Source organism: Suillus subalutaceus (genome assembly GCF_016647625.1).
Source record: "Suillus subalutaceus strain FC151 chromosome Unknown DFJ58scaffold_65, whole genome shotgun sequence".
In the NCBI taxonomy this organism is placed as follows: domain Eukaryota; kingdom Fungi; phylum Basidiomycota; class Agaricomycetes; order Boletales; family Suillaceae; genus Suillus; species Suillus subalutaceus.
Window position 1 is genome coordinate 144,134 of NW_024540314.1, and position 26,037 is coordinate 170,170.

The 26,037-nt window shown below is 48.5% G+C and overlaps 6 protein-coding genes across 6 annotated transcripts; 3 read left to right on the top strand and 3 right to left on the bottom strand.

Moving 5' to 3' along the window:
• Positions 1-7,032: 7,032 nt before the first annotated feature.
• DFJ58DRAFT_661629 (glycoside hydrolase family 5 protein) lies at positions 7,033-9,960 on the bottom strand (the record flags this gene model as incomplete). The annotated part of the gene is made up of 9 exons (XM_041382232.1): positions 7,033-7,656; positions 7,719-7,938; positions 7,985-8,254; positions 8,314-8,515; positions 8,575-8,660; positions 8,730-8,848; positions 8,903-9,065; positions 9,128-9,230; positions 9,453-9,960. 9 exons carry the CDS (start codon positions 9,958-9,960, stop codon positions 7,033-7,035), a joined length of 2,295 nt encoding a protein of 764 aa, XP_041243069.1.
• A 2,195-nt stretch (positions 9,961-12,155) lies between these two features.
• DFJ58DRAFT_792504 (uncharacterized protein) lies at positions 12,156-14,402 on the top strand. The gene is made up of 5 exons (XM_041390356.1): positions 12,156-12,608; positions 12,661-12,834; positions 12,914-13,489; positions 13,543-14,018; positions 14,068-14,402. The coding sequence occupies exons 1-5, from the start codon at positions 12,341-12,343 to the stop codon at positions 14,074-14,076; spliced, it is 1,503 nt and encodes a 500-aa protein (XP_041243070.1). The 5' UTR covers positions 12,156-12,340; the 3' UTR covers positions 14,077-14,402.
• A 174-nt stretch (positions 14,403-14,576) lies between these two features.
• DFJ58DRAFT_661622 (uncharacterized protein) lies at positions 14,577-15,258 on the bottom strand (the record flags this gene model as incomplete). Its single annotated transcript, XM_041382231.1, has 2 exons — positions 14,577-14,653; positions 14,727-15,258. 2 exons carry the CDS (start codon positions 15,256-15,258, stop codon positions 14,577-14,579), a joined length of 609 nt encoding a protein of 202 aa, XP_041243071.1.
• A 1,133-nt stretch (positions 15,259-16,391) lies between these two features.
• On the top strand, positions 16,392-20,678 carry DFJ58DRAFT_661587 (Dna2-domain-containing protein; the record flags this gene model as incomplete). The annotated part of the gene is made up of 10 exons (XM_041382229.1): positions 16,392-16,623; positions 16,928-17,031; positions 17,086-17,170; positions 17,216-17,625; positions 17,678-18,220; positions 18,270-19,205; positions 19,261-19,386; positions 19,624-19,910; positions 19,963-20,260; positions 20,319-20,678. The coding sequence occupies 10 exons, from the start codon at positions 16,392-16,394 to the stop codon at positions 20,676-20,678; spliced, it is 3,381 nt and encodes a 1,126-aa protein (XP_041243072.1).
• An 808-nt stretch (positions 20,679-21,486) lies between these two features.
• Positions 21,487-24,451, top strand: DFJ58DRAFT_424162 (glycoside hydrolase family 5 protein). Its single transcript, XM_041380334.1, has 9 exons — positions 21,487-22,086; positions 22,183-22,285; positions 22,340-22,502; positions 22,554-22,672; positions 22,733-22,818; positions 22,870-23,071; positions 23,130-23,399; positions 23,449-23,668; positions 23,737-24,451. The coding sequence occupies exons 1-9, from the start codon at positions 21,612-21,614 to the stop codon at positions 24,271-24,273; spliced, it is 2,175 nt and encodes a 724-aa protein (XP_041243073.1). The 5' UTR covers positions 21,487-21,611; the 3' UTR covers positions 24,274-24,451.
• A 414-nt stretch (positions 24,452-24,865) lies between these two features.
• On the bottom strand, positions 24,866-26,001 carry DFJ58DRAFT_661651 (uncharacterized protein; the record flags this gene model as incomplete). Its single annotated transcript, XM_041382233.1, has 4 exons — positions 24,866-25,324; positions 25,384-25,452; positions 25,508-25,752; positions 25,806-26,001. The coding sequence occupies 4 exons, from the start codon at positions 25,999-26,001 to the stop codon at positions 24,866-24,868; spliced, it is 969 nt and encodes a 322-aa protein (XP_041243074.1).
• Positions 26,002-26,037: the final 36 nt, after the last annotated feature.

The following is a 26,037-nucleotide window of genomic DNA, read 5'->3' on the forward strand; positions in this document are numbered from 1 at the left end:
CCTTTACTCCACCGCCAGCTCACCATTTGAAACTAGGCTTCGCATTGAGCCAAATTTGCTGGACTCCGCGAGTTGTAATTGGCGAACGCCCAACAAAATCCGCTCAACAGCGCATCACAATTCGTTCATCAAGTTTCAAACTCCGGTTATGCATGCAGGCCCAGGCAGGCCGTTCTACGCCGTTTGACACCGCCTGCGCACTATGTACAGGGACGTTCGCATATGAGATACCATGCACAGGATAAGTCTTGGCCTGCCTGCTCCTTGTCTGCTTCTTCCAAGGTCACCGTGGAAATGTGTCCAAGTTTTCCCAAACTTACACTGACATCAATCATCGCGCACGCAATTGCCGTGGGCTATACCTCGTTGCTCTGGGGGTTGTTCATGATTGCGCCATGAGCACGTGTATTATAGGTGAAGACCCGCACTGTATCCATTCATGATTACATTCTCTGTGATGTTATTAAAGTACGTAGACATAAATCTTTGAATAAATGTGCCGTACCCTCGAGCAAGGGTACGGGCTTTCAACTTGATGATCACCTTGTTCTACCCGAAAGCTAACCGTTGTTGGCAATGAGGGCATGAAGCCTGACGTCAATCTAGGAACGAACTGCATAAGCGTGTGACCCCATGACCAAACCATGGTATGAAAATTCGCATCACACTTAACACAGGGGCATTTGTATCCGGCTATGCTTTCTTGAGATCACCGCTTATGTGAGTAATGAGGAAGATACGCTTAGGATGAATGTCATACTTTTGCATCTCTGATCCTCCGAAACATCACCAGTGGAACCTCTTTGTTGAGCTATTACTGCGTACGAAAGAAGTTCTAGATCGCATCATTAGGTTGCGATTCGGAGTGCACTGTCGCTCCTCAATCCTGCATTCGAGGGTCTTAATATTGTTACGAACAGGAGGTAGGGGTCGTGGCATACCGTCTTCACAAGCATCCCGTTCACGAGCGTTTTCTTGTGTCACTGCGTGATGAGGCTGTTCGCATCAGTTGGCTGTGAGGACGCAAGTCATTGCTCACCTATACCTACAGGCATCCTCAGGCTGCTGATGCCAAACTGACGAGCCAGTTTCTTGTTGTAAAATCGTATCAGCTATGTATAGCATAGGAATATTTGTCGCGCCGGCGAGGTCTGTTCTAAGTTGCACACGGAAACTGGCTGAATTCGATGGAAGGCATTAGGTTTTATCTCCAACCTAGCAGCATACTACAAGGGTATGAAGACTCACGTGGCCCACGGCTGCTGGTAAGGTGTTCGTCGAGCTTGACATTCTCGAGTACACATACACTGGGCGATCCAGAGTCAAGTATCCAGTATACGACGAGATAGCTCTGGTTGGCACTTGGTTGATCTATTATGTTGAATCCATAGCTAGAAGGACCTGCGCATTGAAATGCATGAGCACGAGGAGCCCATGCTTTAGCAGCGTGTTCTCTGAGTAAGAATTCCTACCTTGAACTCAAACCTCTTAGTCGTCCCTCAAGTACCACGCTCCTAGTGGAAAATCCCAGGCGTGAGTGAAAGAAGTTTGTTCTCTACGAATCCGCGATCGCCTCGACGATCGCGCAAAAAAGACTGAGTGTTTTTGCCCTTCGATCCGGCGTTTTCCGTCCACGCTCCTGAAATACAAGAATCCAATTCCAAGCAGAAGTAAAAGACGTTTGTTGTCTAAAAGATCCGGGACCCCTGGACGATTGCGCAGAAGACGCTGTCGCCAAGTGTTCTGCCTTCTGATTCGATGATTACGGGCACCTGCTAGAGCCTAGGACAAGGCTGGATACCATGGGCAAAGTGACTTGGTGACAAGTTTGACGTTATAAAAGCCGCAATATTGCTTATCGGAACGGCTGCGGGTCCACGTCCATGGGGGACAGCGCAATTTATCGCAATGTGGATTCACGCCAGCCCACGGTGCCAGTTGTCGGATACCGTTTTTTTATAATAAAAAAATCATATTCATTGTCCTTTGTGGTGGAAGACCCCCTTATCGGATATTATAATCAGGAGGAGCATTTAGCAGAGTGAGTCGAGTGTTTTGAGTCGGGAAATTTGGCCAGCAATCTTCAGATCGCAAAATCTCAAAAGAAGAGTCGTTCTCACCTGAAAAGAGGGTTCAAATCAGCGGTAAAAGACATGAGGCTAGGCAGCGGTCATCCGCGGAATTTTGTGTGATGCGCAGGCGTGGAATTTTTTTTATTGACGCAAGTAGCCAAGCAGTATAAAATTGAACTTTGCCTGAAGCTAGTCTGGAAGAAAAAGGGTTCCGGGGTTCCACAAACGCCTGATAATTAAATTGTCAACCCCGATGCAAACCCTAATATTTTTACGCGACAAGAGCGTCGCCTTTGGGGTGTATCATGTGTATCACTGGTGGACTCCCAGGATATTAAGCGTCAGAACGATACAAGGATTTTTTAGGACCGTTCCAATTACCACATGAGAAGCGCAGTGTCCCCCAGCCAGACCGATCAAAGCCTACCTGACAGACCGCTGTTCCAAAAACTGTTTAATAATCCCTCAGATGCCACACCAGATGTCGCATCATGCGAAGTTCAGAACCACACACGGATATACAACATTTCACGGCAAAGCACATGCGATGCTGTGCTGCCTTCTCGCGCAAGCCTTCTAAACTGTCTTGATTAGCGGGATAACCCGATCATGGTTTAGGTGCACATTTTCAAGAAGAAAATACAATGGGTACCTATGAGAATCGAGGCCAGGGGACAAGGAGGTGGTGGTGCACTTGCTTATGTAGATCATGGATCTGCACCAATAGTCAAATGGTTAAAGTCCTCAGCCAATCCTCAGCGGTGCGAAGGATCAACTGTGGCGACAACAAAAGCAATGCGGGAAGCGATCTAGAACTATAGTACAACAAGAACAACAGTCAGTCGGTGCTCCAAATGTCCAAAACAATGCTACGTGAGAAATCCGACGTCTGACTGCAATAAGATCAAACACGTAAGTATGTTCCGCGGCGCCTTTATCATAGGGCGCTTTTGATTTCAAACCTTGTCGCTTCGGTGCTATTTGTTGATAGTCAATGCCGAGACAAAAGGAGGATACCGACGGGAGCGTCACCTCACATAAAAGGACAAAGTGCCACTGAACTGTAACGGCATCTCATGCCAGTCTGGATATGTGTAACTCTGTGGTTCTGTTGGTGCCACATGAGAAATAATATCTCCTGGATCAAACCGGCCATTCCCGGTGCCTACCGACAGAGAAGGACTCGGAGAGAGGGATAGTTGAAACTGCACTTGCGGGACAATGGGCTAGATTTTTCTAGGCGAATGATAGTCCAGATGTATTTGGTGGATACTAGCCATGAGAGGGCGCGACGATGGTACGAGGGCCAGTCAATCCCAACTTGAATGCTGCACAGGTGTACAGTGCGGGTATCTGGAGGTATCCGAGTCCATCCTTGTTAAAGGCCAAGTGATGAGACCACATGTGGACCTGGACGCTGTCTGTCGCAGTGATAGGGCCGAGGCCCTCGCATAACTTTAAAATCAGGTTCCCAGCAAGGGTAAATGCTTTTATGGTGTCGTTTCATTGCGAAAAGTCTAACAAGAAAGAACACCAAAGATGTTAGTGTCTTCCGTCTCTCTGTCCTAGTTGATGCAGACCACTCTTAAAAGCACTTCAAGTTCGTAGTACAAAGTCGACACCGGGTCTGAGTCGGAGGTTGAAATCAACGGAAGAACTTCATTGTCAGATGCAGCCTTATACTAATTAGGAAGTATAGCGCTAGCGGAACATTCGCTGCCGGCACGCTGCGTCTGGTTTGTTGATCGGGTCAACCTAGTAATTACATACCAATGGTTGGTTGTACTATATTGCAGATATTATTCATACTTTTGTGAGTATTTCAGCAAGCCAGCCGGGAATCAGGAAGCCTGACAAAGCATAGTAAGATAATTTCAATCGACTATTCCTTGCGCCCTAGTCAGGATTGGTCAACCACGTTATTGACAAACATTTTATGCATGAGTATGCGCAGTATATCTTTTGAAATTCCCCCCTTTAAGCCTCAAATCCATCAGTTTATTTTTTTTTGAATTCAATTTATGTCCATTGAGGATGTAACCTTACGTAGGACAGTACTTTCTAATCTATGGGACCCCCGATGTCCGTTCTTATCTCTGAAATCGCGAATGTCCTGATGTGAGGCGTACACTCATCAGTCCGCCGTTCCCGCCGGTCGTTTTAGACGTGCATTTTAACGGAGATGAGTTTCTGCTATGGCTTGCGGTGATGGAACGCGTTTCTCGTCCGCTATCGTGGAATGTTTACAGGAATCGGGAGGAGAGTATGATGACGGGGAGGAATTGGTCAGTGTGTTGGCGTGTTAATTCCTCCTTTCTCCTTGTCTCTTTATATCGAACGTCGAGATTCCGCGTAGACGAGATATTAGGTGCGAGATTATGTCATTGTGCTATGGATTAATTGTGGTCTTGAGTTTTTGAGGTTCTTGATATACAGGGTATTATATTTCGTGAGTAGAGTAGCGTGCTTTCCTGTAGCTGCGATTCAGTTCTTTCGTTTCTTGGATAGCGGGACCTCACCGAATGTGGTCTTTAGGCGATGCGTGAAGTTAACATATCTTGCTAAATGTGAGATTGCTTCGGGGTCGGTTAGGACTCAGGAGGTGGGGGATAGATCAGGCGTCTCGTCCTAGTGCGCACTGGAGGGTGTCTTCCTCTCGCGTAATGGGGGCATCAGTTTCTTTAAGTGCAGTTCGCTTTTTATACTGGCCGCTCCGGTATTTCGTCTCGCAGAAATGCGGATACCAAAACTCGTGCAGTAGAACGCCGCATACATGACATCTGCCTAGGAATGCAGTGCCAACACGCAACCCTGCTCGTCTGAGTGCCAAGCATACCAACAAATGTCTAGTTGAGCTCACAGTCGCCGAGGCCCTCGAGTGGTGAGATGTGGCTCGCAGATAACTGGTCTGCGTCAAGAAATGCAACCTTGCAGCTGGCAGAAAAGAGGTATCAAATTGCCGCCTCATATGCAGTGGACTGACTTTCCGGAACGGAGATACTGCACCAGCAAGGTCCATTGCACATTTCGGGCTACAGATTTCCCATCATATAGTTGTCGAGATATGCAGCTTGACCCGTGTGGTGACTAGGTATCTGCAGTGAACTAGGCACCATGCAGAGGTGTATGCGGCGGTTCCCCTTGCGAGTTGACATGAGCTTGAAGTTGGGTGTTCTGGAGACCTCCACTTAAGTCAGTTACAAGGAGCATACGCTTCGCATGAACGTACTCACGGCAGCCATTTTGACGTTCTTTGCGACATATCTCTAGTGTTGGAGCCACCACTGTGTGACAAAAGCATTTCTGATGTGAATGTAGCAACAGTGGGGAGGTGCCAGCCACGGCGCACTGGGGCTGATCAGTGTCTCCACAACTATCCTAGTCATTCCGAACTGACAAGCAGTTTTCTCGTCACAATCTCACACCATCCAGAAGTTGCATGGGTGAACATATTTGTCGTGAGCGAAGTCTGCTCTAAGCTGCATCGGGAAACTAGCTCAATTTAGCGGCCCAGCATAAGACGTTCGAATTTCTAATTGAAGTCCAATGGGGCGTCCCAGCACGGGGTGTTTCAGCGACCTATTTGAGTATCAAGTATCGCCATCGCCCAGTCTAAGCAAAAAGAGGGGCACTGCTGTCCCATCCGACGGGAGGTGGGATCATTTCGGGGCAATGATGGGCAAGGGAACAGGTGGACTAGTGGGACGGAGATATTTCGAGGATGTTTGACGTTGTTAATCTCAATACTTGTCGGAACGACCACGAACCCACGTTCACCGAAGAACAGCGCAGTGCAAAAGATAGATCCGCCTAGTTAGTTGCTGGAGACTGACGATAAGCAGGGGGGCGCTTAGAGCAGAGTGATTGGAGTGTAATTTGTCTAGGAAATGGCAAGACTGGCGACCGCATCGGAAAATTGTTGACTCAAGCTCTCACCTAGATTGAAGGTCTAATGATTCAACTGCCAAGCAGTGGAAAAAGGCTGAAAACTCTACCGTGTGCTTTTTTCCTCCGCGGATTGATATGGTGAAGTCTTATTGACGAAAGTGGTGTAAAAAGAATGATACCGGTAATTAATCAGCCAGACGGAAAGGAGTCAGAGCTCCGGCGTTTTGCTAACGCCTGATTATTGTGTGGCTCTCCGCCGTATAACCCTGAATTTCGTGTCACGCGGCAGGAGCGTTTTCATTTTTTAAGAAAAATATTCTTCCAGCGTTCGTATCAGGCTCCCAGACCAGAAGTCAGCACGACGCAATACAGAAATACGACTTTGAAATTACCAGAGAGAAGCAACTGTGCCCCGGGCCAGGCCATAGCCAGACATTGCATGATCGGCTACAAAGCATACCCCAATCGCTGTGACACCCGCTACCTTGCCACAAAACCAGATTGGCAGATCAGTGTGATGTCTCGCCTTCACTTGCATACTTACGAAGCTCAGAAACGCGTATACAAACGGATATATATAACACATCACGGCAAGGCAACGGCATGCTACTGATGCGGCCTGCCATGTTAACGCCAATGTCTTCTCGAACGTTTGCTAGCTTCCGATTCGTCACGTTGAATTTGCGGGGGGAAATGCAAAGGGTACCTTTGAAAACCGAAACCGAGAAGACAAGGGGATTCGAGTCGCCCTTCTCAATCTGAATCATGGCACGAAACTGAAAACACATCGTTAATAGCAGCAATACAAAACGTCAACTGTGGTAACAACAAACGCAATGCGATAAGCGATCGAGGACTACTTAGAATATGATAAAAATAACAGTGTCAGTCCTCGTCCAATGTCAAAAACAAATGATATGCGAGTAACGTCAAGAAAGCCGGCGGCCGACTACATTTAGATTACCTTGACATGCTCAACGGCGCCTCCATAAAACGCTTGACTACGCAGAAGCTCGGCGTCGTAATGTCAGGCATCCTGATGCATGTACCCTTTTGGTACCATTTTTGATGGTCAACGGCTAGCCGAAAGTGACGTGGTGACGGAGGTCACGACGATTGTAGACGTGATGACGGGAGTCACGACACCTGTAGACGTGATGACAGGAGTCACGACACCTGTAGACGAAAGTGACGTGGTGACGGGAGTCACGATACCTGTAGAAGGACAAAGTGCCGTGGGCATAGCTGAACTGACAGCATCCCATGCACTTGGGTAGGTGCAACCTTGTACTTGTGTTGGCGCCAGACCGGTATCTCCCGAATCGAACCAGCCGTTCCCGGTGCTGACTGATGGAGAAGGACTCGGAGAGAAGGTGGGAGGTGGAAGAGTTGGAACTGCACTAGTAGACGTGTAGGTGGGAAGGAGGGACTGGATTGCTCCAACTGTAAGACCGTTGATAGATGTTGGTGGATACTGGCCATAAGATGCGACCGAGGACGCGACGATGGTGCCGGCTCCAGGGCCTCCGGTCTGATAGGCTTGATAGACCCCGTCGAACTGTGGACCAGTTGCTCCCAACGCTGCGCAGGTGCCTACAGCAGTGCGGGGATCGGTAGGGATCCATCCATTCTGAAGACCCAGCTGATAAGACCACAGGGGAGACTGGACACTATTGGTCGTGGATGAGTTTCCGATCTGCAAGAGTCGCCGATAAATTTGAGTGAAGCTCGCGTTGACTAGCATAAATTCAAACCAACCTTCCAGGTCCAGAAAAACCAGTCCTGCAAAGCGTCCATACTAGCCAGCGTGAATTCAGAAAGACCTGCTTTCATTGTGTCGTTCCATTGCGAAGAGTCTAAGAAGAGAGAACACGACGTGTCATAGCTGGCAGTATTCCCAACACCTGTGAGGTACAGTCCACAATCATTATAACCATCGCTAAATTCGCCCGCGATGGTTATACCGAACGCGGTCTGACTATGGTAAAGTGAGAACGCTGTCGCTAAGTGGGAAACATGCATACCTGGTATTAATGCCAGGACCCCATGCATTACACGCCTGCTGTGGCCAAATGCCTCCAGCGCTTAATCCAGTACCAGTCGCAATGGGCGACCAATCAGACTGACCGTCGAACGCAAAGTAAGGGTGGGTGTCAAGTATGATTCGATCAGAACCTTGCAGAAAATCTGCCCAGGCTGCAGTCCCTAAGAAACCATCATGAATGGCAATGTAGGGCCCGTGCCCTTCTCCATAACCGGTGATATTGCGGATCATGTCATGCGCAAGGAGATAACTTAAATGTCAAGGCGGCTATTAGGACATTCTACCGCATGCAAGCATATCAAGACGTACAACGTTGTGATCTGGTCTTGTCCAATGGTAGAGACCAGGGCCTCGTTGACAATGCTGAACACAGGGACGACATCAACCCACTCAGGCTGGGATATGAACTCGGTAATGATCCTAATATAATCAAGCGCACGCTGGGCGTTAGCGAGTCCCATGACTCCATTCAGAAAGTTGACAGAGCCTTCTTTGCCGGAGTGGTTGTATCCTGCATACCAATCTTGAGTTTCCACAACATGAGTAATGATGGCACACCCTGCCACGTACCGTTCTGAGATCCAGGGATGGTATGCAGATCGAGATTCACTCTAATCCCATATTTTCGTGCCCATTGGAGAACACGCAGGATGTAGCTAAGCGTCACCGCAACCACTTGAATATGAAAAAACGTTCATACAATGATTCAGAGGCACAGTACTCACGGCCAACAGACTTGCTCGAGGAAGGGCTCGAAACTCCATTTCTCAATCGCCCAGAAAGGAATAGGCAAACGGATCCAATTCAGTCCAGCTCCCGCGATCTCGGCGATATCCTGCTCGGTCTACAAGCGTTGTTCGGGCTCAAAGCTCCAAGAAGCTAAGCCAAATGTACTTACAATAAAGGTACTGTAATGGGTCTCTATCTGTTGAAGTCCGCCGCTGGCTGTATCTGCCGCCATGAGCGTGCTCAGGGTCCACTCGTCAATTGAACCCGGATACTTCTCGTAAAGGGCGGGTGAGATGAAGGGTTCTAGAACAAAAAGTCCGCCAAGGTTGACACTGTACATGATCCGCGTTCCACATATGAATGTGTCTCAGGTACGTGACCAGATGAAACTGACCCATAAATCTTGTCTACTCCCCAAGTCCAGCTAGAGTTGAGCGGAGGGGTCCACGAATTAGGATAAGCGCCAGTGTTGAAAGGGTCGTTTGGGTTGTCTACCCCTGCAAATAACCAGTAAGATCGAAACGTTTGGCTAAGAGGTAATAGACAAGAAGCAGCCCTCTGGCATTTACGTTAGCGGAACACGGACCCTTTGCCTGCACAAGAGACATAATTCTCATTTGTGTAACATCCGTAGATGGCACTGAGAAAACACCGTAGTTCATCGCCAACGACTCAACTGCAACCATAGCTGCAAGCCACAAATGGATGATAGAGCTTACAGATGCCTCCAAAGGGATTCAAGTAAGTGAATGTCGTGCCATCAGCCGTTGTGATAAGGGAGCCGTTTCCTCCGGTCGTAGTTACTCCAGGCGGAGGTGTGGGATTGCCGCTACCTGACCCACTTGCAGAAGCTCCGTTGGTACTGTCATTGTGAGGTTTGATAACAACAAAGTACACTGGGAGAACGACAGCGAGGACAACAACAGTAACGACGGCGAAAGCGATAAGCCAAAATAGAGGCCGCCTAAGGATGGATCGTTTTCTCAACCCAGAGTCTGCTCTCGAATCTTGGCCGTAAGCTATGGCATCGCGTTTCTCGTTCTCTTGCACCAATGGAGAGACATTTTCTGGTGATTCAGCGTACGAATCGCGCAGGCTGGTGGCAGTTCCTGGGGTCGATGACAGATAAGATGCTCTGGGAGGTTCCAAGGATTGACCGAGGTTCAAAGGAGTGTTGGGCGCCGTCACAAATGGATCTGCAAGACTGTCGGGCCTCGAAGACGACATTGTGGGCGGACAGTAGCAGAGTACGATAAAGAGACGCCCAGGACTTCAACTTGTTCAAGCGATGTCCCACGCAGGGGCACACCACCATCGAGATCGATTACGGTGCTCAAAGATGGAACCCACGTTGGAAATTTTTATAGACATGACTAGACGTGGCTGACGTCGCTGATGATCTGATCCGTTTCCGCCGTGCGGCGCGGCGAGGCCTTTGATCACTACTGCAAGCGAAACGCTTTCCTATCTAAATTTCAGTCCGATATGAGGAACTTATCAGTACTGTATTGACGATGTTTCGCAAGTCATTATCTCACCTTTGCCGAATTCCCATGCATGATGCCACGCTCTGGTTCTTGACAGCTTGTCACGTGTTCAGGGATGAGTGCCCAATACAATGACTCGGGCGTATGAGGGCAACGGTTCTGTACGAAGGTGATACGCACCTGGAAGGGCCTCACAAAGCATGCTGGGGTAGCTTGAGGCAAAGGTTCATGCAATATTGATCGTGCCAAGTACTGCTGTAAGCACAAGGCGTCTTATCTGATTGGCGCTCTAGATGATTGAATCCGGATCGAAATTCAATTTGTACTTTGTCAATGCGGCGGCCTAGAGATAACACATTTTTTGAAATTAATTGCGAATTGGGAATCAGGTTCTTAGTTATGGACGTACCATGCTATTGCTAGACTCCCGCAGTCAGAACACATACTAGAAGGAAGACAGCTGTTCCTTTTATATCATGGATTGGCAAGTCACGGTCGATGTGTGCAGAGTGGCAGGCCGTCACAAAACAATTTGGTCGATGCCTCGATCCGACGAAGTTACCTAGCGCCCACCCTAACAAGGTTCGTCGAGCGTACTTAATATCTATTGGCTGTCGTACGACCTTCAATTTACCAAACAAGCTCTATGATAGTATATCGATCGTAACTTTTTCATGAAAGCCGCCTTACGAAAACCAGAAAATGAAAACTTCTGTTCCCGATGAAATTTTTGACAATTTGAGCGGCTTTTCTAGCCCTCGACGCGGTTGAGGAGTCAGGCGGACGATATTGCGGGGTCCGATGCCCGAAGCTTTGGCAATAAACGCTCATGTCTTGGGCTATCTGTTGAGTATACCACAATTATGTAGCCACTCATATCATACGTGCATCATGAACTCCAGCCGAATTTCATTCAGAGCTTAAAGCCGAGCTCTGAGCAATGGCAAGAAATATTTCTCCTCCGCGCTCCGGCAATGGGCCTTCACAACAAGCCGGAAAGAAGAAAAGAACAACCTCTGGCGCAATATCCGCGATTCGCACGTAGGAATATTAAGGAAAACCATGACGGGCCGTACTTAGCTCGGTTTGAGTATCGACAAAGCGTATGAAGCTGACCCCCTGAGCACCATGAAGCCTGAGAAATGGTAGACTAATTAATCTCTTTTGGTGTCATTGTGGGTGCAAGGTACTCGCAATGTAAAATTGTATAGGTTCAACGGTCCTGACCCTGTTCTAGAAGATAAATAATCTCGTTTACATAAAATATTTTTGACGCCTCATGTTTTTGTACCCAGTCAGAAGACAATAGACAATATCATACAAACCCTATGGCGCAACGTCATACAATGTATCCGATTGGTACAGGCGTACTTGCCTATTCCTAATAAGCAGGTCGGGGTTACGAGAAGATGTGAGGCCTGGTGACTTCGATTACATGAATCCAAAGTCAAACCCAAGTGGGGGAAATGAACGGAACTCTCCGAGTTCGGGGCATTTGCATCGCCGGAAGGTGGAGGAGATCTGATCCAAATCTGATCAACTGATGTAGCGAGGGCCCGGGCTCATTGGCCCAGAATTATGGCGCGTTCAGGTTTCCACTAGATCTGATGCCTGTTAATCAGTGTGAGTGGCAACTTGAAAGCGCCATAATTCTGGGCCAATGAGCCCGGACCCTCCCTAGTAATATCATCCATGCAGCTTCTCCGTCAAAACTTTATAATCATGGCGTATTCTTTTAGACATGGCAGTGAGTCTTAGCGTGTCTTTTTACACATAAATGACACATGTACAGTGCAGTGTCGCCCAGTAAGTGCACGTTCTCAATGTATGGAGGCAGTAACTTGTGCGGCACCGCCCTTTTTTCGGGTACCACAAACCAATAGTATCGGGCCATACGCGTCAAATACCGTACTATTCTCAACCGCATACCAATGGCGCACGATAAAAGGGGTTAGAACCCGCGGCAGGTTATACTACCAAAGTTGTTTCTTTGTTAATTATACCACTGGAGTCCGGGAACCTCACAGCCATGTTTGCCGTCCCCGCCCCCACACGCTTATATTAATCCGCCTCTGTTTAACGTGTTTCCGAATCATCTAGTAATTTGACGATCACCCTCAATGTTGCATTATCCTGCACCCATCACCCATGCCTCGCGCAACGGCACGCTCCACGCTCACACGGCGCGTTCTGATCGCTCCACATCGCCATCTACTGGCAGCACGACAAGTTCATCATGTGGTTCTGGTCCTCCTTGGCTAATGTCGCCGGGTCAAAGTACGGAAGACATTTTTCGGACAATCTTTAATGTCAGAAAAAGCTGGAAAACTCTGAAGGGCAACACCGAGCCTGTATGGCCACCTTATCTCGAAGTTACAATGCTGAAAGGTGCGGATCACATATGCTGATCACAGCCTTTTAGCTTATATGATTATTCCAGGTCTTCATGAATATAAACCCACTGACTCACGGGAAACGCAAATTTTAGGGCGATTCCCTATGCGTAATCGCTTCATCTCGGAGTATATTTACCACAAGACGGGAAAATATAGATCATCAAAACAAATTGGCAGTCGACTACAGCAGATTAGGGACACATCCGAGGGGCGGGAATGTGAGTTTCCATCCTATGGCTGTTTGTGCGTTCTTTGCGGCATTATTAATTATTCTTCTATTTTGGTTATTTTGGTTAGTGATCGATTCCCTCTCCCGAGAATTTGGCTCGTCACGGAGGTTTTCCCCTCATAATTATGTTTTTGAGGGTGAATCCATGCCTCCGCTTGACTATTTATCTCTCGACTCTTCGAGAAGTGATGCCTCATCCGCCTCCTCATCCGCCGGCTCCATATCCTCTGCAGAGTACACTGCCATGCCATCCTCTAAAAAAAACAACCCTCCTGACAACCGTACTCCAGTGTACATTGACATTTTGCCAGAGGCTAGCTCATTCTCGAGCTCATCCTCCTCACGTTCACGTGTACCATCCTCTTCTTCATACAAGCCCCCTCAGGGTGCAGCTGCATCCCAACCCTCCTCGAACACACCACGTCGCATGAGGGACATTGATCCCACCGTAACCTTCGTCTCGCCCTCTGCTGTCACTGGCAAGTCGTCCTACATAATGTTATTGGATGGCGCACCCATACACAGCGAGGACACGAAGCTCGAATGCGTTGGACCGTATTTCACCGGCTCTTCCGGTGACGGTCCGTTGCTATACAGCACAGCTCTAGTTCCCAAGTACTGGGAAACCTTGTGCAAATCACCAGGTACGTCATGCCTGAACTTCACATGCAATGGGAATATAATTTTTCGCCCCGAGACCCCACTGTATATACCATCATTCAGGACGTGTACCGTGCTCCGGACCCAGCAACTCCCACAAGGCACTCGGGTCGTCCACGCCCTGTTCTCATATTCTCTGCTATATACCACTTCCGATACTCGCCATCTCCGTGCGCCCCCCCACCTTCCATCACACCACGTTTTGCATACCAATCTAATCCAGCATCTCTCACAAACAACACTCATGCTTATCCAGACTCAATCAACCCCACCCGCACACTCCCATATCAAAACTACGCTATGTCTCCGAGCTTCTCGGATCCGGGGATGTTTCAGTCGCACGAATACAGCACACAAAACCGGCTGGTCGAGCCATTCATGTTGGACGTTAGCATGGAACACTTTTCCCTCGATGACTACATTGTCAACGCTCATGACTCGCCCGAGGCGACATCAAATGAAATGATGGCTCAGTCGTCATCGTCAAGCTTCCCGAAGGACATCCGCAATTATGTGAGTAAGCCTACCCAATTTGAAGGTCCGCTACTCACATTTCCATCAGATCATGTAAAATATTATACATATAATCCTAATATTGGCACGATAGGCCCAGATGCTTCCAGACTGGGGTTTGTTTCATTTCTGTAGGTCCCTTGGCATTCACTTGACGGAGAACGGGTGTGATGTCGCGTTTTGTTGGCTTCTGCGGGCAATTCATGCCGCGTTTATATATTGTCATGCTGGTCATCTGATATGAAGTAGTTCGTGATTATGACAGATACGTATAATTGCGCCAACCGGCAGATTTTCGCTCCTCATCCTGTTCTGATTAATGTTGCGTTCTGTCGGGTATATTGCACATTGCAACCCCATTTAATCAATGCATGGAAAAACTTACCCAAGAAAGATTGACAGTTATTATAACCATCCCACAATGACCGATGCCCATGATTCTAGACTAGTGCATATCTGTAAGGCGTAAGGCACATGTTCGGCGCAAAACAAAGCTACGAGGCATCCTGACCGACCAATTTCCCAATTGTCTAAAGTGTGGATACAATTCTACGAGCATCAGATGAACTTCGAGCTCCACAGCGCTTCTCCCTGTCTCGCTTCGTCACTCCCTGCACCATGGATTTTCGTGTTTACTGAAATTATCGAAGAAGCAAAGTGGCGGGCGTAAACGGACCGTCTTGAATGAATACTAAAGTTCCAACTCACCGCTCTTTAACAGCGAGATGATTTGTATTCTCGCCGCAAACTCTCTTGTCATCAGGGTAACGTCGGTCAACTGATTGATGCCCCTGGTAATTCCTCGCCCAACTTGGTCCTTCCGAGGACCGCCCTTTGCCCCGGTAGACGCGCTGCTTATCTTGCCGTGTGCATCACCAAGTGCGTCAACCCACGTGCGCATGGCCATAGCTCCTGCCATTCCTTCCCACTTGCTCATCTCGAGGATCATGTTCGTGATGCCAGCGACGATAACAGCCACCTCATGCTCTATGTTTCGTGCTGCATCTAATCCCATTTTCAAATCAGGGAAGTGTTCGTGGATTCTGGCGATAATAGGCTGATAGGCGACGCCATCACCAGCTTGCCTGCCCACAGTACCCCCAATGAGCCAGGGCTTTGCCTGATCAACGGCGCTATAGATATCTGCACGAAGTGTTGGAGATATGGACTTCTTGGCGTCACCCTTGGCCCCGCTAGCGCTTGCTGCTGCTGCGAGGGTACTAGAAAGGCTGCTGAACATGATAAAGTTATGGTGTTGGTTGATGCGCTGCGAATGTTCTGCTATTCTGGTGATAGCCTTTGTTACGGGACTTGCGAGGGACTGATTGAAAGGCGTGCGTCTACTAGACTACGCCTGATGCTGAGAGAAATCCAAGTATGTAAACGAAGATGCTGTATGCCTCGTTGACCCAAACACATGGGAAACACGAGGTGATTAAGGACCGAGGTAAGAGTCCCATGATGGTGATCGAAAGAGGAAGTCGGACGGTGAACATCCATTTTGGGACCATTTCTTTCAAGGGTGTAAAATCCGCGATTGGCTGCGCGGCTTACCTGAAAAGCCCCTCATCCCTGTGTGATCTCGATGTTAAATGCTAATTGTGATCAGGGGCACTAAGCTTGGACAATGAAATGACTGTGCGTGCGCCTGCCGAGATAAGAGTGTTATGATGGCGCATTTACAGTGGACACGGCTATGAGGAGTAGCCCAACCGGTGCATCCTCGTGTGTCAATAATATTTGTATGCCTGGAACTCGGTATTTATCTGTTGCCGTGGCTATATATTTGTTTACGCACATTAATGGAGTCACCGTATCAACCATGGCTTGTTAACGGGTAGACGTAATTTGCAAAGGGCATCACATGACTCACGGTGACCCATATCGAGCACGCCGTGATGGGTTACAGGATGTCTGGAATCTGGATGGATTTCTGCAAGTAGGTATGTAAAGCTCAAAGCCATGTCATTAGCAGCAAGTACTTGCCAGGGTCACGTTCCTACCCGGGGCGAATTGGGAGGCCATATAGGTACACGTAGTGCAATAGCACTTGGTGATGAGTCTGCGGGAAAATTGACTCTGGCACTTTGCCCACTGGTCTCGAGTCCTTTTTGATTCTCAAAGCGAGCGCCTGCAACTGTCCAGAACGTTCAAGCCTGAGTTGTTCTGTTGTGAAACGATCCAAGTTGACTGCCAGGAAATATTCGCGGAGTTCAAAAGTGACAACCACACAGATGGCAACAAACGCGTCGCGTTACCGCGCCATTGCAATCGATTGTCGAAACTTAAGGACACACCGTGTTCTGAAACTTCACATCTTTCTAGTTTGTCATGCCCCAAGCGATACCTAACACTCCTGACGAAGATGCTTTCATGAAGAACCTGCTTTTAGATCTTGACTCAACACGCCAACCAGAACGTCCACCGAAGCTCAAACGAACAGCTTCTTGCTCTTCCATCGCTCCACAAACACCCTCGAAACATGCGGGCAGCCGTCCTAGCTCTAACAGTAATAACCTCGACATTTCCATGCTTCTCGATGGCGCAGAAAATTGGGACTGGAATGATATGGAAGTAGATTTTCTTACACCAAAGAAATCTAATGGTGGGAAGACGCCAATGGAGGTGAGTTTTTACTCGAATGTACTTATTGCTCTGACTCGGCAGAAGAAAACGCCCGGTCGCTTGCCGCTTTCTGTCAAGCGTTCTCCTGTTGCTAGGAGATCTGCATCTTTGTCTGCCACTGCTCCTCCCGTCAATGAGAATGCTCTAAATGTGAACGCGCTTCTTGAAGGCGCTGAAAACTGGGACTGGGCAGACATGGAAGATGATTTTATGACTCCGAAGAAGCCTCAAGTGAAGTCCAGGGTGAGTTCAGCATTCTACTGACCACGGTACCCCTATTGAAGCTCCGCAGACGGTAGCAATGCCTGCGAAGCGACACGCCAAAGAGACGTGCACTCGATGCGTGGTTGATGACGTTCGAGATGACAGGTCGGAAATGATTCAAAAGGTTTGGAAATTCGAAGCTGCATGGATTACACTATGTCATGAGAGAGTATTACAGGTTCTCTCTGTGCGTGTCCAGCCAAGTAGAGATTCCCGAACAGTGATTCTCTGCGACGACTGGGTAGACACAGATATTCGCAAAGGTAAACAGCTTTTATATCCTTCGTTTCTATGCTAACTTGGCCCAGGAAATATCATCAACGTCCTTGGCAATTTTGATTCCTTTGGAATAATTAAGATAACGTCCAAAGTCAATTTTCTGATTAATCATCCAGACCTCTTGATCACGGCTACTGCGCTTTCTAACGCGCCACAGTGCAGGCGCAAACCACTTCTCTCCGCGCTTGTCCGTTCGAGCTTGGATGTCACCCCATCGCTCATATGGGGTAACATGGTTCACGAGGTTATGCAAATATGCATGGCTGAACAACGATGGGAGGACCGTTTCATTGAAGGACACACCGAGGAGATCATCAAGAAGAATCTTGCGGGGCTTGTTAAGATCAACGTTGGCGTCGACGAAGCAAAACGTGAAGTCAAGGCCCGTTCAAAAGGTCTTCGAGTGTTCTCTGAACGCTACATTGCTGAGACGCCAAAGGTGATCGTTGCAAGTAACTGCGCATGTTTGATTGCTAAAATTGATGTTATAGGCTGATGCAGTTCTCACCAACACCCGCGCGGCAGCGAATCAAAGCTCCCTTCTTGCTATATCCCAACTCCATGATGTGGAAGAAGACATTTGGTCTCCAACCTATGGACTTAAAGGCAAGGTCGATGCCACCGTCCAGGCGGTCATTGCTGAGAGCACGATCGTCAAGCATGTTAAGAAGGGATCTTTGCTGAGCACACACATAATGCCATTTGAGATTAAGACTGGTAAAACTGTAGCAGGGATGGAACATCGCGCTCAGACCATGCTTTACACCCTTCTGATAGCAGAACGGTACGGGGTAGATGTTCCGAGTGGGCTCCTGTACTACACCCAGAGCGAGGAGGTGGTCCGTGTTCCGCAAAGCCGCAACGAGCTTCGAGCACTGATAGGTGCAAGGAACGAAATGGCATCATATATTATGCGCAGGAATACATATGGAAAGGAAAAGGAGCTCGAAGAGCCTTTTCTGCCTCCTACGATTGACGACGAAAGACTGTGCAAGAAGTGCTATGCGTTGGACACTTGTATGCTATTTCGCAAGGTTTGATTCTCATGTTGCTCCATGGGTTCTGCTGATGTCATGGCTACAGGCTGTTGAGAACGTCGTTGATACGTCTTCACCGATTGCAGACGTGTACGACCTCAAAACCTCACATTTGAAGCCTTCCCATCTTACGTTTTTTAAACAATGGGAGGAGCTCATTTCGCTTGAAGAACAAGATGCCACTCGGTTCAGAAAAGAGCTATGGTGCATGTCCGCTCAAGAACGCGAGGACAAAGGCAGATGTTTCAACTCGATGGTCATAGACACATCTTTCCAGCCGGGAAAGGTTCCCAACAGTGGCAAGATTCACCAGTATACTTATTGCTTCGTTCGTGCTTTTGCTGCTCATGGCGTTTCATTCTTGAACGGGCACATGGGCCGTGGAGATGCTATCACAATCTCCGTTGAGCCTGATCTTCTTGCTCTTGCGCGAGGGTTCATTGTGGAGCTAACACCAGAGACCGTGGTCGTCGGTGTAGATCATGAGTTGAGTGTAGACAAGATAGAAGCCAGACTGGAGACGCTCCGAGGAGCAAGGACAGCTGTACTCTTCCGAATTGACAAGGACGAGCTATCAGGCGGCATGGCGCGGATCAGAGATAATTTAGCCCAACTATTCTACTCGGAGGGAGATCCCAGGCGTCTAGAGCTTGTGGTGGACCTGCGACGTCCTTCATTCGATGACGAAGAGACCATCGCTGATGGCCTGCAACATGTTCCGGAGTATGTCCTCGCAAGCTCGGGTATGAACCCTAGTCAACTTGCTGCGATGAAGCGGGCCTTGAGCGCACACGATTACGCGCTCATTCTTGGTATGCCTGGCACGGGCAAAACAACCGTAATTGTTGCGCTCATCCGGACTATCGTGGCCATGGGGAAGACAGTCCTTTTGACGTCATACACTCACTCGGCTGTTGACACGATATTGCTCAAGCTACAGGATGTAGACTTCGGTATTTTAAGAATTGGCAACGTGGATAGGGTATGCCTCTCCGAAACCACAATCCTTGGTAGATTGGCTCATACTTGATGTTTAGGTGCATCCTGGCGTTCGCAGATTTACGCTTTCTGAACGTAGGTTGCCTACAACAGTCGAGGAATTGGAGAACCAGGTCATTTCACCACCAGTTGTTGCTACTACATGCTTGTCAATTGATCAGTACGTTTGTCTCTCGCTGTCGTTGCTTGTGCGCATTATCCCTCTCCCACCAGTGCCCTCTTTTCTCGCAGGACATTCGATTTTTGCATCGTCGACGAAGCTTCTCAGAGTACCCTGCCCACATGTCTAGGTCCCCTTCGGTTTGCCGAGAAATTCGTTTTGGTTGGAGATCATTTCCAGCTTCCCCCGCTAGTGAGTTTCTTTTGTCGCATATTATAGTCTCCCCTTTATGCATGTCCAGGTCCGCAATCCTGCTGCGCGGAAAGGCGGCCTGGAAACGTCTCTCTTCCGTCGCCTCTCTGAAGCGCACCCACACGCGGTGGTCGATCTCACATATCAATATCGCATGAACGAAGACATTATGCAGCTATCGAATAAGCTCATATACGGAGATCGTCTGCGATGTGGATCAGAGGAAGTGGCCAAGCGCACTCTCGTTCTTCCTAACGAGTTTATGACTGGCAAACTAGATCCGGGAATGTGCCTGTGCGAGGAATCTTGCTGGTTGCGGTATCTATTATTAGAGAGGTCGGTGTACAGCATGTGGTGCGGCAGGTTGACTTACCATATTCCCCACTAGCTCCAAAGTCATATTCGTTGACACAGACCACTTGCCTGCCCGTGATTCAAGGATTGGGGACCTCGTCCAAAATGATGTCGAGGCCAAGCTCGTGTACCAGATTACCGAGGCATTCTTAAGATCGGGAGTCCAGGAGGACCAGATCGGAATCATGTCTCTTTATCGCCAGCAGATAAAGCTTCTGTCACACCTTCTCCAAGACAGGAAGGATATAGAGATTCTCACAGCTGACAGAAGTCAGGGACGTGATAAGGACTGTATTATAATTTCGATGGTTAGATCCAACGACCAGGGGCAGGTATGTTCTGTCGGTTTCGGCTATACAAGTGCAGCGCGAGCTAACGCTCCTTGCGTAGATTGGAGACTTGCTTAAGGATTGGCGGCGAGTCAACGTGTCGTTCACACGTGCGCGGTCGAAGTTGATCATCATCGGCTCCCGAAAGACCTTGAACTCAACTGAACTTTTGTCGGTGTTCTTAGCGCTCATGGAAGAGCGGGGCTGGATATTGACGCTGCCTGCCAATGCGGATGTCAAGCACCCGGCGTTCCAAAGCGAACGGTGTGGTATTCGCAGTCCTGCGAAGCGAAGTAAGGAGAATGGGTCAGCGGCTAGTATCAACGAACCGCTATCGAAGAAACCGAGAACTCCGAGAGTCGAAGAGGGGATCCTCAAGGGCCGGCCTATCTTGCAGGACGTCGTCAACGGTGGGAAGTAATCACATCTTGGGCAAATATCGTCACATACTTTATACCATATGTACGTATTTTCTTGTTAATCATAGCACTATCACGCCTACACTGGATAGACATTAGATATCTCTCCTACACCTACGACCTGAGTGTACTTGATAAAACTTACCACTACCTCGAGGTGCAGTATTTGGCTTGTTCAGCCCCAAATCCCACCAAACCTGATAATTGTGCGTGACGCTTCCAAACCGGCACGGACATTTGTTCCTGTAAAAGCAGCAGCACTATGCATCATGATCACAGCATCAATGCATTTGGTTATCTAGAGCTTAGAGTAATAATTGTAACAGGGCCCGAGATTTCTCAGTCTAATATCGTTAAGTATTGGCTGTATAACGTACCTTCCATAACGGATTAGTCAGCGACTTTTGGGCGACTCGTCAAATGTCTGAGGCTGCCTTCCGATCGGGACGTATCATATGTGGGGTCCAGTGTCCTGTGTTGTCTGCCTGCATTAATGTCGCTGCCTTCATTGCCACTGCAGACACCCTCCCGAGTCACGGCGGATGACGTCCAGTGGTCACTAGTACTGTTGTTGGGATGTCATGCATGTCAGATACCATGTCTTGCAACCGAGGAGGCCCGGAAAGCACAATTTACAGTCTCACCCTCAGGTCACTGGTACTTCAACTTGGTGTTTAACACATGAATACGGTAAAGGTACTCCGATGGTCGAATCGCAACAGCAGACATTCAAGTTGTCGATTAACTAGTAAGTACGTACGAGACTACTAGTTCCCTGCCAGGAGGAGTGAACTTGATCGAGCATTACATTATGTACTATGACCAACTTCCGTTTGCCGGTCATGGGACCGAACAACAAAATGCATTTATGTTGACAACCTTCGCGTTTCGGTGTGCTTTCGCCCCCTCCCTACAGTCTTCACTACACGATTGAAATGTCATCGAGACCTGACAGCTTTGCGGAGGTCCCTTTGGCTACTCCCGACACTCCTTTGGATAACAAACACCCTCTTTGGATTTCAAGTTCCGAGATAGCAACTACTACTCCCCACGACTCCTTCATTTACACTTCATGCAACTCTTCTCCACTGTTACCATCTCAACAGCCGGGTCCCAAGTGTGGGGAGGAAATCACTGCATCCTCGCCTGATTCAAAGAAGCGTGCTGCATACGTACGCCCCGTTCTATTGTTTCTCTCCGCCGTTCTGGTAGCAGTTGCGGTGGTAGTACCAGTCTACTTTGTTGTGACCAAACACCAGCATCATGAGTCGGACATGACCGAAGGAACCGGTTCTTCGGACCCTTCGTCCATTGGTTCTAACGCCGGTCCAACTTACGGGGCAAATGGTTCTACGGTCACTACCTCGGACGGATCGACTTTCACATACATCAATCCATTCGGAGGATACTGTGAGTTTTGTTCTTGCATAGCAAGACTCCTGAAGGATTTCCTATGATACCACTTTCTTTGTTCTACCGTTCAAGCTGCTGATACAATGCTCACAGGGATAGATGATCCTAATGATCCGTTCAACGATGGTGCACGTCCTAACTCATGGACGCCACCGCTGAATGAAAGTTGGGTCTGGGGCGCAAATAAAGTTAACGGGTAAACCTAATTGGCATGATGTGACCTTCTATGATCTAACATTTAAGTTCCTAGCGTAAATATCGGCGGCCTCTTTGTTCTTGAGCCGTTCATTTCACCTGCTCTATTCCAGAGTTATCCAGAAGCTATTGATGAATGGTCACTAAGCACACTAATGGCCGCAGACACTTCCAATGGTGGATTGAACCAGATTGAGGAACATTACAAAACGTTCATCGTGAGCTCGTCACCGTCTCGTGTGAGACATTAATCAATTTAATTATCGTAGACCGAGCAGGACATCGCAGAAATTGCTGGCGCTGGGTTGAATTGGATTCGTTTGCCCATACCATTTTGGGCTATCGAAAAGTGGGATTTCGAGCCTTTCCTCGAGCAGGTTTGCTGGCCGTGAGTGATGGCGTGAACATCCGAATTCACACTCTAATGGGTGTCACTGATTTTTTCCAGATATATCTTGCGAGTCCTTCAATGGGCACGGAAGTATGGCCTTCGAGTCAATCTTGATCTTCACACAATTCCTGGCTCTCAGAATGGTATACTTTGTCTCCAAAAATCACTGTTGGGCGATCTAACATTCTGCCTAGGTTTCAACCACTCCGGCAAGTATGGGCAAATCAACTTTCTCAACGGAGTCATGGGTGTTGCAAACGCTCAACGCGCTCTTGGTTATATCAGGATCATTGCTGAATTCATTTCCCAGCCTGAGTGGAGGAACGTTGTACCGGTCTTTGGCATCATGAATGAAGCTAGGGTTGCTGTCATCGGCATGGATCAGATGACATCTTTGTAAGTTCTTACCACGCTGTCTTCTTTCTGTAGTCATCACTGACGATATGCCCATCAGTTACCTGCAGGCCCACGATATGATTCGCAATATCACGGGCTATGGGGAAGGGAATGGGCCGTATATTGCAATCCATGATGGCTTTCAAGGTCTTTCGTCTTGGGCAGGGTTCTTGGAGGGATCGGATCGGATCATCATGGACAGTCACCCTTATTTTGCCTTCGACGGTAATTCCAACACCGATCCGATAGCGACAGGAACTGGGCAGAATGCTGGTGGCATTTGGCCAACTCTAGCGTGTTCGAGATGGGCAACTGCGATGAATACTAGGTGATCATTGAGATTGTGTCTCATTATCAAGCTAATACGTGACTGGCAGTCAAACAGCGTTTGGCGTCACCTTCGCTGGCGAATTCAGCAATGGCTTCAATGATTGCGGACTGTACCTCAATGGGGTGGAGAACACGCAAGACGTGGCGCCCTCATGCTCCCTCTTTTTAGACTCGTCGCAGTGGAATGATACTATGAAGGCTGGGTTACAGGAATTCGCATTGGCGAGCATGGACGCCCTTCAGGACTGGTTTTTCTGGACCTGGAAGGTAAGCATTACGCCTTTCGACCTTTGATCTAACACTGGAATTGAGTGTGTTTCGACATTATTGTCTAGATTGGGCCGTCATCTAACAATACGATTGCGTCTCCACTCTGGTCGTACCAGCTAGGATTGCAACAAGGATGGATGCCCACTGACCCTCGCATGGCTACTGGGACTTGCGCTGCACTAGGCGTCACCGCTCAACAGTTCGGCGGCGTTTATCAGCCCTATCAGACTGGTGGGCCTGGTGCGGGGACAATCAATCCCGTCTTAGTGTCTTCGTATGGCCAGTATCCGCCCACGTCCATTAATGGGCTCACCACAGGAGCTACACAATCCTTTCTTCCTACTTACACATCGACAAGCGCCATCCCGACGCTGCCGCCACCTACGTTTACTCCAAGTCTTCCGAGTTCGGTCATCATCGGGAACGGATGGTTTGATTCGTCTGATACTAGTCTGGCTGCCACAGAAGTCGCTGGGTGTACATACCCTGATGCATGGGATGCCGTCAGTGTCCCAATGCCCACTGCTCTCTGTCCTCCTACTGCGAGTGCTACTGCCAGCGCAGTTGTTAGCTCTGCCCCTGCAGTCACGACTTCATCTTAATTACCGACTCAGGGACTTCAGGCATTCTTACTGGGGCATCGAATACTTTTAGCAAATGGCTCCCAAAATTCCCTAATGAGATGAGTACATTACCTTAAATACATCTAATGTGAGATTCAAAGGCCAACGCCCGGCGATTTCATATTCGATTGGATTGATACATAGCATAAGCTAGGTTTTCGCGCGGTGTAGACTCGACGACTCTCGTTTTAATTTCATGTCGACATCTATATGGTCTTCTTTGTCTGACCCCAACGGTGATCGTTCTATATAATAGTCTATCTCCTCAAAGTCGATAGCTCTCCTCACGATTACAATATTGTTTTCTTGTGTGGGGCTAAGCTCCATGGATTTCAATGTCAGTCAGTTCTCTTGTCCCCGCCAATATGGCGGCCGGAAGGATGAGTGGTTTTCCCCCTTCGAATCAGTGCTCCGATGCCCCTTGTAACAAGACATGTTTCCGATCCTTCCATCTACCCGCAGAATCTCATATATATCATGGAAGTGAGAGACATAGCTCGCTCGTGATCTGGAATGCAGCATTAGGAATTTCAGAATGAGTTCTGCACATATTAGATACCCTGCCATTCCACTACTTTTTCTTCCCTCCCTTGCCTTTCCCACCAGTCTTTCCACCGTGCGAGGCGCCGGCAGAAACAGGCCCACTTTCAGCGCCAACAGTTGCACCCTGGGTCGCACCACCTCCCGCACCTCTACGTTTTTTCCCTTGTGTATAACTAGTTCGTTCTGACTTCTTCAACCACCTTTCTGGATCCGGTGGGGGCGATGCGCCTGGTATGACTCCCTTCGGCACACGTTTTGTCCGCAATTTCTTTTTGGTTTCCACAACCTCAGGCTTTTTCGTGGGTTCTTCCACAGAAGCGAGAATCGAAACTGGTTGGGAGAGAAGAGGTGGTGGCGCAGATTCTAACGTTGAGGCGATAGAGCTGGGGAGCCGAGACATAGCTTGCATAAATGCAGTTGTGATGAAATTCTGGTGTGATTGAGAGGCTGATAGATTGGTGAGAATGTCTGCATGCTCATCCGAAGACTAAGGGCGGCGCATATACGTGAATGAGTTGCCAACTACTTGCAAAGCGCGCAACATACAGGATCAGCTGTTTCAAGAAGTTCATTATAGATGTCCAGGGATGACTGGTACGATCCTTGGCGATAGCTCTGCCAGATAAGTTATTTCCGTCCTGATATTGAAACGACATGACCAGATGCTTACTAGCTGAGCCTCCAAGTGCATCGCGCCTCTCTGCTCTGGCTCTTTCCCACTGTTCTTGATTTCCTCTAGCACCTGAGCAGCATCTTCTTCTCGCTGAAGACGATATAATGCATATGTCTGCTCAAACAAACTTTGTTCGTTTATTTCAGCGATAAGTGCAAGGGCAGTGTCATACTGCTCAGTTTGGAGAAGTAGGAAAAGCTTCGTCCGTAGTGCATCGCGATCACTTGGATCTAGACGCAAGACTGCGGACTTCATCAATATCGGACCATGAGAATTTTGAAACTGCATCACTGACTCTTATTGCATGTACGAATCGCATTTGTAAAGTGCCCACCATCAACTTGAGCGCAGAGGGAAGTAAACAGACGTTTCAGTCTGTCCGTTAGTGGAGCAGGCTGCTGCTTTTGTGGACGTCGCTGTCTTGAAGGAGTCTTGGAATGTGTCTGGGCCTGGCCTGCTTTGGCTGGTGCAGGTTTTACTTTGGGCGGCATCTTTGGTCGTCGGACTCGTTCGACGTTGGCGGCGAT

Bases quoted from the DNA above. Each gene is read 5' to 3' on its own strand.
- DFJ58DRAFT_792504 (XM_041390356.1), top strand. From the start codon at position 12,341: ATGTTGCATTATCCTGCACCCATCACCCATGCCTCGCGCAACGGCACG. The intron at 12,609-12,660 runs GTGCGGATCACA...TGATTATTCCAG, and splicing joins CGAAGTTACAATGCTGAAAG to GTCTTCATGAATATAAACCC. The intron at 12,835-12,913 runs GTGAGTTTCCAT...TATTTTGGTTAG, and splicing joins CACATCCGAGGGGCGGGAAT to TGATCGATTCCCTCTCCCGA.
- DFJ58DRAFT_424162 (XM_041380334.1), top strand. From the start codon at position 21,612: ATGTCATCGAGACCTGACAGCTTTGCGGAGGTCCCTTTGGCTACTCCC. The intron at 22,503-22,553 runs GTGAGCTCGTCA...TAATTATCGTAG, and splicing joins AACATTACAAAACGTTCATC to ACCGAGCAGGACATCGCAGA. The intron at 23,400-23,448 runs GTGATCATTGAG...CGTGACTGGCAG, and splicing joins GCAACTGCGATGAATACTAG to TCAAACAGCGTTTGGCGTCA.